Source organism: Equus przewalskii, unplaced genomic scaffold, assembly GCF_037783145.1.
Source record: "Equus przewalskii isolate Varuska unplaced genomic scaffold, EquPr2 ChrUn-6, whole genome shotgun sequence".
Taxonomy (NCBI): Eukaryota; Metazoa; Chordata; class Mammalia; order Perissodactyla; family Equidae; genus Equus; species Equus przewalskii.
The window spans coordinates 2,887,622-2,898,310 of NW_027228754.1; the positions used below are offsets into that span (position 1 = coordinate 2,887,622).

Genomic DNA, 10,689 nt, shown 5'->3' on the forward strand with positions numbered 1-10,689 from the left:
TTCACAGTTCTTAATAAAGATTTCCAAAGTGACAGTCAGGAGAATTTGTGCCAATTTATATGTCCAACTAGTAAAACTGTTTGCTTACCTAACAGAATAGTTGATAACATAGTTGTAATAATTACTAAAACATATTTTCAAATTAAACGGGTTCACTTTATAATTTGCAAAGCAACTCACATAGTATATTTTATTTGATAAATTTCATTTTAAGGCTGTTTTAATTGCTTAAAAAGGAAGTTCCTATTTATTATTTGAATGTACAGAGTTCTAACTGTTGTATTTTATTCTATCAGCCAAAAAGTGAAACAGCTGAAAACATGGATCAAGAGACTCTGACAATGGTGACTGAGTTTTATTTCTCTGATTTCCCTCAGTTTGAGAATGGAAGCCTTTTCTTCTTCATTCCTTTGCTCTTTATTTATATTTTCATTATTGTTGGAAATTTCGTTATCTTCTTTGCTGTCCAGCTAGATACACGTCTCCACAACCCCATGTACAACTTCATCAGCATCTTCTCCTTCCTGGAGATTTGGTACACCACAGTGACCATCCCCAAGATGCTCTCTAACCTGGTCAGTGAACAGAAGACCATTTCTTTCATTGGCTGCCTTCTGCAGATGTATTTTTTCCACTCACTTGGGGTCACAGAAGCTCTAGTCCTCACGGCGATGGCCATCGACAGGTATGTTGCCATCTGCAACCCCCTGCGCTACGCAATCATTATGACCCCTCGACTATGCACCCAGCTCTCCATTGGCTCTTGCATCTTTGGCTTTCTTATGTTGCTGCCAGAGATTGTATGGATGTCTACTCTTCCATTCTGTGGCCCCAACCAAATTCATCAACTCTTCTGTGACTTCGAACCTGTGTTGCACTTGGCATGTACAGACACATCCATGATTCTGGTTGAAGATGTGATACATGCTATTTCCATTCTGACTTCTGTCTCCATCATTACCCTTTCCTATTTAAGAATCATCACTGTGATCATGAGGATTCCCTCTGGTGAAAGCCGTCAGAAGGCATTCTCCACTTGTGTGGCTCACATTACTATTTTCTTGCTGTTTTTTGGCAGTGTGACACTCATGTACCTGCGCTTCTCTGTTACATTCCCACCAATACTGGACAAGGCCATTGCACTGATGTTTGCTGTTCTTGCCCCGCTTTTCAACCCGATAATCTACAGTCTGAGGAACAGAGACATGAAAGATGCCATCAAGAAAGTCCTGTGTTCTCCAAAGATGTTCAATGTCTCTGGAAGCCAATAAGAGTTCAGACACATCTGTTTAAAGAAATACCATATCCACAAGTTTAAAATTCTAACAAATCAGTTTCTAGAATCACTGTGCATGTCTTGTTTTCATGTTACTGCTTGGGTATTCTTTCCACTTTTGTAACCTAAGACCTATTGTTTCATCTGACAGAGGATGTCTTCTGTGATTTACCTACCTTTATTTCATTTGCAGATTATAATGGAATATTTCCTCTGCTTTGTAAATCCAAATAGCATGGCAGTATCTTCTATGAATCAATAGAGGATACAGGGCTAAACAACAATCATATTTATTCCCTGCACACCTAAAAATTTCTCTTGCCTACTCTTTCATTCTATATTCACAATATCCTTAAATCAGTTATTATACTTTTTATTTTAGAAAGATTAACGATATGCATCAGTGAAGTGGTTTTAGCCAGACCAAGAAGGCTGGCTTCCTACCATTCAGCTCAGAGACCTTTATCCCGCCATAAGAATATATTCTTCTGATATATTACAATGATTATTCGGCACATATAGCTGCTGACCTCATGATGTTTGTGTCCCATTGTTATTATCAACTCTTTTGTGGGTTATTTTTCATATTGTTTTGAAAATTCCAGAACAAACACTCTTGGAAACTTGAAGTTTAAGTAGATAAAATATATGAGTTTAGGACCAAAAAAATAAATGTGTAAATTATGTAAAAATATATAGTTATACCTTGATGTGTTCACTTTTTTAAAATTACTATCACTACTATTAAATACATTCTATCTTATGTTATGTTAAATTGCCATGCCAGTCTCATACCTCAGTGCCTTTGTTCTTATTGCTTTTCTGCTCTGGAATGTTCATCCTGTCCTTTTTCTCTGTCTTGGAGCTTATACTCACCTTTAAAAAGTTCATACATATTTTATCCTCTGGGACAAATGTCCTTGCCTTCCTCCTACAAAACTACACTAATAGTTTCAGGGACTGAGTAAATTGTCTCTAGAAAAAGAAGCTTTGGCCCAGTGCATATGGGAAAAAAACCAAGGACACAGGGCAACTGTCAGTGATATCATAAAAAGCAGGAAGCCAGCCAGAAGGTGATGGAAGAAAAGAATGGAAATATCAGTAGTATAGGACACAAGAAAAAAGCCTCCATCAACTTCAGTCAAGCAGCTAGATGAATCTTAGGACCCCTTTAGGAGTGCTAAAGTGGAAGAAAGAGCTAGCTGTCAACTTCAGGTCAGCTCCAGACCCCATTCCCTTCCATGCCTCAGGGATCCAACTCTATACGTTATCCCCTCTCACGCTTGTAAATTGAAATCTTCTCCTACATTAATGGAGCTTTTTAATATCCATAAGGGAAAATTTTGTATACAGAAAATTACATAGAAATTTCTTTGGTTACAAAATTAAAATTATTTCTGGTAAACATTCAGAAACACAATTCTTTGATCTTTGAATTCCTGCTTTAAAATCTATTAGTATCCAATTTTATCATTTGCTTTTAAAGGTGTTTGACAAATTTTTGGACTGGTTTATAAACTTGGCAGTTAAATCTTTTTAAACTATATTTAAAGGTGATGTACATTCTTTTCTCTTTAAGTATCTCAATTTTCTGACCCAATAAACAAAGTCTCCCCAGGTTTAAAAAATAATCTTTATAGTCTAAAAACAAAAAAAACACACAGAAAACAAAACTCTTATAAATATGTCTAAACCTAAATCCTTTTAAAAGTTTCAATACTGTGATAAACATAGTAAAATTTGTTTTAAATAACAAGCGTAATATCTTGACTAAATGTGTGATTTTTATTGACTATAAACTTTACGCCAATAAAGTTGGTTTAAAAAATATAAATTAATTACAAATTTAAAATTAGAATTACAAGGTAGATCTGATATTGTAATAGATAAAAATACCTTAAGTAATGAAAATACATAAAATACTAAATATACCCAAATTCCTCAGTGCAAAATTTGAATAATGAGTTTTGATTCTAATAAATATTGCTATAATTAGCTCTAAAATCTTGCTGATTTTAAAAGATACTAAACCACTAAGGAATAATCATTTGGCCCATTTCTTTATTCATGAAACAAATATTTACTGAGGCTCCTACGCCAGGCACTATTTTATGTGCTTAAACAACTGAAAAAAAGTCCCTACCCTCATGTAGCTTATACTGTAGTGAGCACCGGTCTAGGACAACATTATTCTGACTGAAGTAGTTTAATAGAGAAGAATCAAAGACAAATTGGAAATTTCAAGTACAGACAACTCTTTCATGGAGTTTAACTAACAATGAAAGCGGAGAAATGGGGTATTCAGAAGCAAGTGAGATCAAAAAATAATTTGTGAGCTGTGATTCATAATAAAGAATGTATTTTAAATCATAATATTGGACTCATGCACATATACATTTACATATTCATATCCATGTTTACAACAAAAAAACTTTTTTCAAAAACATGCTTATTCCATATGATGCTTTGCATCTTTTCAATTCTTTTTTCTTCTATTCTATTTCATTAAAAACATTTCTAGAGGCCAGTCCCGTAACCAAGTGGTTAATCAGCACTCTCTACTTTGGAGGTCCAGGATTCCCCAGTTCGGATCCTGGGCACGACCTATGCACTGCTTATCAAGCCATGCTGTGGCGGCATCCCACATAGAAGAACTAGAATGACCCACCATTAGCATACACAACTATGTACTGGGGCTTTGGGGAGAAAAAAAAAAAAAAAAGAGGAAGATTGGCAACAGATGTTAGGTCAGGGCCAATCTTTCTGAAAAGTAAGTAAAAATACTTTTGAAACTGATTTCACTGGTCACGTATGGGTTATGACCCTAAATTTGAAAACAAAATGAACTTAGGTCTTTAACTCTGATAACTTTGGGTACACATTTAATAGATGGGTTTTATCTTTAACTTTGCATTTATTTGTCATTTCTCATTTATTTATAATAAAGTATTGTACTTTATTAAAAACCAAGTTTTATTTTTAAAAATAATGACAATTTATATGTGATGAAGAAAATATGCACTCTCTGACAGTAGTGATGGGATGTCAAAATGGTATAATCCTTTCTAGAGCAATATAATGATAAGAGTAAAAAGAATTCATAAATATGGATATTCATTTAGAAGTAGGGGCAGGGAGCACTTCTTTGATGAAGCAGCATTTAAGCTGATGCTTGAAGACTAAGAAGCAATCAACCAGGTGCAGCCAATATGCAGAATTTTGTAAGTCATGTTGTGAGATATTGGAATTTATTCCAATTGCCAAGCAAAGACAATCAAGAGATTTAAGTAAGAAATTATATTAGATTAACATTCTTACTGTAGTATGAATAGTGAATGGAAGTGGAGCAAAAGTGGAAGTGGAAATGGTGATTTAAGTGACCCTATTGATTATCTTGTACTACAAAACAAAACCACCCCCAAAATCAGTGGCTTAAAAGAGGAAGTTTATTTATCTCATAATTTATAGGTTGGCAATTTAGGCTAGAATCAAATAGGTGGTTCTTCTAGTCCTGGTTCACTCATGTATCTAGGGTCAGTAGCTGGCTGTCTATAGCTGGATGAACTGGGACAACATTAACTAAGATAAGTATACTTTCTTCCACATGGTCTTTCATCTTCCAGCAGGCTGGTCTGCGTTGTTCACAGGATGGTTGGTTAGGATGTTGAGACAGAGCCTGTATGTGCAGGGCTTCTTGAGGACAAGGCTCAGAACTGGCGTACAAAGCCTTCTGTTGCATTCTATGGCCAAACCAAGTCCCAAGGGAGACCCAGGGGACAGAAAGAGTTTCCACTTCTCGATGGGAATTGCTGCCAAATCACCTTGCAAGGGGCATGGACACAGGGGATTATTAAGATTGTTCCATATTCTTTGCAATATAGAGATTATTGGTATTCTCACATCATGCTAAAGTCTTCATCGGAACCACTGGAACTATTTAGGTATGTGTGGGCTCAAACAGTGAGGTAGTGGTCTACATTTAGAATCTGTGCTAAAGAAGTATCTTCAGCAAAGTAAACTTCTCACAGCACTGCTTCTAACAGGCAACAATGTTAATGTGTCTTCCTCAGGGAACCTCAACAGGCCTTAAAAAATGCCATTATCCTTTCAGAAGGTAGGGAAGTGAAAAAAAAATCCCTAATCTGTAGAAAGCAATACTTCATAAGAATCTGTATTCATGTGTATTTATTCTGAGAAATTTGATAGATTTATCAAAGGAGGCCCACAATTTATGAAGACTCTTGGAGTCCTAACACTAAAGAGAACTAATGAAAAAAGATCAGAGGAGGAGGTTTCCATTAATTAATCCATGGGGAAATGGAATTGCTGTTTTTCTCTAGTCATCAGAGAAAATCCTCCAGTAAAGAAATCTCCCCAAGAAGGCTTTAGAAATAGTTACAATAGTCTTTGTTGATGAACCAGACTTAAACTGCATAAATGCAGGAAAGGGAAGGGACTTCATTGTCTCTGCCAGAGGTAAGAGGATTATGCACAGGAGTTCAAGATGCTGGCTTGTCCTGAGTCAAGGAGAAAGTAAATTCCTTCTGGGGAGAAGGAAAAGACAATTAACTAGTGTTCCTTCTGTTGACTTAAATAACAATATTTGGGGACATATTTGAGATTGCATGAGTGGCTGAATGTAGTTAGGCTCGGAGGGAGGAGATACACTTATAGGATTAAAAATCAGTGATGATGTTATGTTTTGTCCGGGGTGTGATGGATTGAATAATTAAGACATTTCCTCTAGTAATTATATCAATGGTCCTCTCCTTTCACACCCTCAAATTTTTCTAAGTTAATTCTGATCCAGTTGGATACCATTTTACATACTGGTCTCTGTTCCCAGTCAAATGAATATAAACCAAACAAGATCATGAATATAGAGAGGTCAGATATATCAGGGAAGCCAATTACTGAAAATCTTATCCCAGAATATTGACTCAAGTTGAACCGAATCTCTACCCTCAGATCAAATTTTTATGCTCATCTTCCTTTCTCCCAGTGATATTGGGTCAGCTCATTTCTCACCTCCAAGTCTTCAACAGATATGCTTCTAATTGGCACAATAATTTCTGTAGAGAAGAACATTGATTTTGCTAAAATGTAAGCATCCAGATTCTATTAAAAGAATTAACATCAGTTGCTTAGGGGAAATAAATAGAGATTCTAGAAATAAATTAAGACAATATTTGTGACTGCGTTAGAGGTCCAAAATGTCTCAGTTCTAAGGAATTAGTAGTAGACATCTGTATAGTGATTTGCAAATAGAGATGGTGTAAATATTCTTTGCCCCTTCCCCAATGTCTTAATGTGTCAAGGGTTCACTGTTATTGTTAAGAGAGAATTGAACTGTCAGGTGTTAGTAGTGGATTTAAGCAACAGTGAGCCTAAATGAAAGTTACAGTGAAGCTTTTAATCAGTCACTTTGATAGAATGAGCAAAAGTCTAAAACTAGAGAAAGTGCCGAGTCTCCTCACCCTGGTTTCATCTCCCCCATGAAACTGAGCACTGATTAATGGTCAGGTGGACCAGCACAGACATGGAGGTCATTTCACCATTGAAGAAGTGCTGAACAGAAGGCTCCAGTAGTTTTATGGACCCTGACATAAAGGGGAGGACGTGGAATAGACTAAGTCAGAGTGTGGAAAAGTGTTTTCAAGCTTTTCCCTTCCTCCTCCCATAAGGAACCTCAGCAGAGGTGCCTGAAGAAGACATTGGCCCAAGTCTTCAGATACAGACAGCTAGGATGAAGACTCTGGAGTGAAGGTAAACATGCAAAGAGCATGACTGGCCAGGGGAATCTGAGTCCTTGACTGCAATGCACTGGCTTTGCACCAAGTCTGCGGTGGGTAGGGCAGCTTTCCCCTGGGAGTCCTACCTGGGAAAGACTTTGTATCTGTCCATGGTCAGGCCTGGAAAATCAGAAAGGTTTTTAGCCAGGAACCAGAATCCTTAGTGTGTATGTAGTTTTCAGGTGGAGGGTTGAGTAGGAGGATTTACTCCCTTCTTCTTTTATTCCTATGCATTGAACTTAAGTCCAACTCCTTTATTCAAAAATTTTACATGACTTAAATTTCTTCCCTTTCTCTTTCAGTCAATTGCCAACCACAATCTGATTCTTTCTCCTTGGGTCGGAGCCAGTTTAAACCTTCCTGTGAATTTCAAGGCAGCCCTAGTTCTTACATTTTTTTTCTTGGGCTTCTCCAAGTGCCTCCATTCACCTCTTTTAAGCATTGCAGAGTCCAGAAGACCAGGAAAGGCAAGTCTATTCCAATGACTTCCACAGGCTCACACCACTCTCTTTCTCCACTTGGTGTTGGGTTTTGCAAGAGTGATGAGTCAAAGCTACTACTGATGATTTCCCTAAAGATGTGGATCACTACAAAATTTCATTTACCTAGAGCTGAGATTTTCTTAGGAACAAAATACTTTCACTTAGATGTTGTACTTGGAAGCTTGAGTGAAGACTTGTTAATTAAGCTACTAATAAAAAAAACACCATCTAGCCTGGGAAGCTAATCTCTGAACCAACATAGAACAATCTTTAAACCAGGGTTCCAGATCATGCTCGGACATTCTTTCTCAATTCTGACATATTTGGCCATTGTCTAATTTAACAGTATTTTGTCATTGTCCAGGAGTCTCATTCCAATATAGCTACATTCTTACTACTCCCAACTAATCTTATTCTTTCCTATCCTTTGCTATGAATCTCCAATAGCACTTTTTCCCTTAGAAAACAACCTTCTCTATTCCTATAAAGTCTACTTACGTCCTTCCTTAACTGAAATCAATCTCTTATTTTAGTTAATATAGCTTATAAACATGACATTATTAATATTTATTTATTATTTTGTCTCCTTCATTAGCCTATAACCTTCATGAAATTAGAGATATTTTCCTCACTACTGAATTCAACAAACCTACAGTTGTGCTTGCCACTGAGTAGGTACTAAATGAGTATCTGTTTAATGAATTCAAAAATGATAGAGGTAAATCATCTACCTAAAGCATTTATATCTTTGACTCTCATATGAATCAAGTGATCTGACTCTTTACATTTCATCTAGGGAGTGAGCTGTATTTTTCTACCCAGAACAATTAAGGCTGCTGAGAGCATGGTGGGAAGTAACCAAACTTCTATGGTGACAGAGTTTCTCTTCTCTGGATTCCCCCAGTTTGAAGACGGTAGCTTCCTCCTCTTCATTCCTTTGTTCATCATCTACATATTCATTGTTCTTGGGAATCTCATTGTATTTTTTGCAGTGAGGATGGATATTCATCTCCACACTCCCATGTATAATTTCATCAGCATTTTCTCATTTTTGGAGATCTGGTACACCACAGCCACCATTCCCAAGATGCTCTCCAATCTAATCAGTAAGAAAAAGACCATCTCCATAACTGGCTGCCTCTTGCAGATGTACTTCTTTCATTCACTTGGAAATTCAGAGGGGATCTTACTGACCACCATGGCCATTGACAGGTATGTTGCCATCTGTAACCCTCTTCGCTACCCAACTATTATGACCCCCCGGCTGTGTGCTCAGCTCTCTGCAGGCTCCTGCATCTTTGGCTTTCTTGTGTTGCTCCCAGAGATTGCATGGATTTCCACTTTACCCTTCTGTGGCCCCAACCAAATCCATCAGATCTTCTGTGACTTTGAGCCTGTGCTGCGCTTGGCCTGTACAGACACATCCATGATTCTGTTTGAGGATGTGATCCATGCTATCGCCATCATCTTCTCTGTCCTGATTATTGCCCTCTCTTATGTCAGAATCATCACTGTGATCCTGAGGATTCCCTCTGCTGAAGGCCGCCAGAAGGCCTTTTCTACCTGTGCATCTCATCTTGGCGTCTTTCTGTTGTTCTACGGCAGTGTATCCCTCATGTATCTGCGTTTCTCTGCTACTTTCCCACCGATTTTGGACACAGTCATTGCACTGATGTTTGCAGTTCTTGCTCCCTTTTTCAACCCTATCATCTATAGCTTGAGAAATAAAGATATGAATATTGCAATTAAGAAGCTTCTCTGGGGGCCAGCCCAGTGGTGGAGTAGTTAAATTCACATGCTCTACTTCATGGCCCAGGGTTTCCCTGGTTCAAATCCTGTGCGTGAACATGGCACTGCTCGTCACACCATGCTGGTGCAGTGTCCTTCATGCCACAACTAGAAGGATCCACAACTGAAAGAAATACACAACTATATACTGGGGATATTTGGCAGAAAAAGGAAAAATAAAATCTTAAAAAAAAAAGAAGCTTCTCTGCCTTCAGAAAGTGTTTAATGAATTTGCAAGATAATGCTGGCTCATAGGCACCTCTTACTTTGGATGTTAATCTAACATATTAAATCATAAAATTAACATATAAGTCATTCCTTTTCACACTGATATTTTCTGTTTATTTATCTCAGCTCTTCTTCTCACATACATGTTTATTCTATTTATATATGTTCAATTCAGATATCACAGACTACTTGTTTAGACTTGCACAGATGGATAAATAATAGAAAGGGAATATGATGTTTAAGCCATTAAATATATATTTTATGACATTAGTTTTATTGCTATTATATAACCATTATTATTATCCTATAAGCATTAGTAACAGCTACAGACTATAAAACACAGTGCTTAAGAGTATAACATCTGTAGAAGAGGTTAAGGTTTATATTTCACTGGTACCACATACTAGCTTTGTGACCTTGAACAAGTTATTAGTTAATCTTCCTGTATCTTAGTTTTGACATCCATGATATGGATGTAAAAGTAATATATTTTAAAAGTAGAACTTCATATGGTTATTATGAAAATTAAGTGAGTTACTCTATGTAAGTGTGTAGATTAGTGCATAACAGACCAACTGCAAAAATAAGTGTTGCTGTTAATATTCTTTGTCAATAATTGCTGGCATTTGTTATGGATGTTTTAAAAAATGTTAAAAGAGAGAGTTATATATTAAAAATGAAAACTCATACTTAGGAATACTTAATTATGGTTATTATAATGTTTTTGTTACTATTATTTTTCTGGGGTCAAGTAAAGTTCAACTTTAATTTTGCTTTGGTTGTTTAGGTGGAATTCATTCAATTTGATTGAATTAAACTATTTGGTTGAAGGTAGTTTCAAACACATTCTGAAGTGATAATAGATGAGTGGATAGATGAGAGATAAATAGATGATGGAGATAGATATAGATATATACCTTTCTGAGCTATTACTCTTGCTTTCATTTTTGTTTCTTTTGAAATATGTTCTCTGCATTGCCACCAGGAATTAATTTTCTAAAATGCAAGTTTAGATTTCTGTACTAGGTAACAGCTTACACCTACATTTTTAGATTTTCTTCTATATCCTATATAGAAGCATTCTATGTAGAATTCTTAGAATTCTATAGAAATTCTATAGAAA

General features: G+C 36.5%; 2 protein-coding genes across 3 annotated transcripts; both read left to right on the forward strand.

Moving 5' to 3' along the window:
- The first annotated feature begins 320 nt into the window (after positions 1–320).
- Positions 321–2,319, forward strand: LOC103558924 (olfactory receptor 6K3-like). Of its 2 annotated transcripts, XM_070608278.1 has the most exons (2): positions 321–1,226; positions 2,317–2,319. In XM_070608278.1, the coding sequence occupies exons 1-2, from the start codon at positions 321–323 to the stop codon at positions 2,317–2,319; spliced, it is 909 nt and encodes a 302-aa protein (XP_070464379.1). The 2 variants fall into 2 exon arrangements, with proteins under 2 accessions (XP_070464379.1, XP_008530376.2); XM_008532154.2 differs by lacking the exon at positions 2,317–2,319 and having other exon boundaries at positions 321–1,271.
- Positions 2,320–8,394: 6,075 nt separating this feature from the next.
- On the forward strand, positions 8,395–9,580 carry LOC139081689 (olfactory receptor 6K3-like). The gene is made up of 2 exons (XM_070608277.1): positions 8,395–9,296; positions 9,532–9,580. Exons 1-2 carry the CDS (start codon positions 8,395–8,397, stop codon positions 9,578–9,580), a joined length of 951 nt encoding a protein of 316 aa, XP_070464378.1.
- The last annotated feature ends 1,109 nt before the right edge of the window (positions 9,581–10,689 follow it).

Coding starts and splice junctions, on each gene's coding strand:
- LOC103558924 (XM_008532154.2), top strand. CDS start 321: ATGGATCAAGAGACTCTGACAATGGTGACTGAGTTTTATTTCTCTGAT.
- LOC139081689 (XM_070608277.1), top strand. CDS start 8,395: ATGGTGGGAAGTAACCAAACTTCTATGGTGACAGAGTTTCTCTTCTCT. Junction 9,297..9,531: donor AAAGATATGAATATTGCAAT/TAAGAAGCTTCT, acceptor ATCTTAAAAAAA/AAAGAAGCTTCTCTGCCTTC.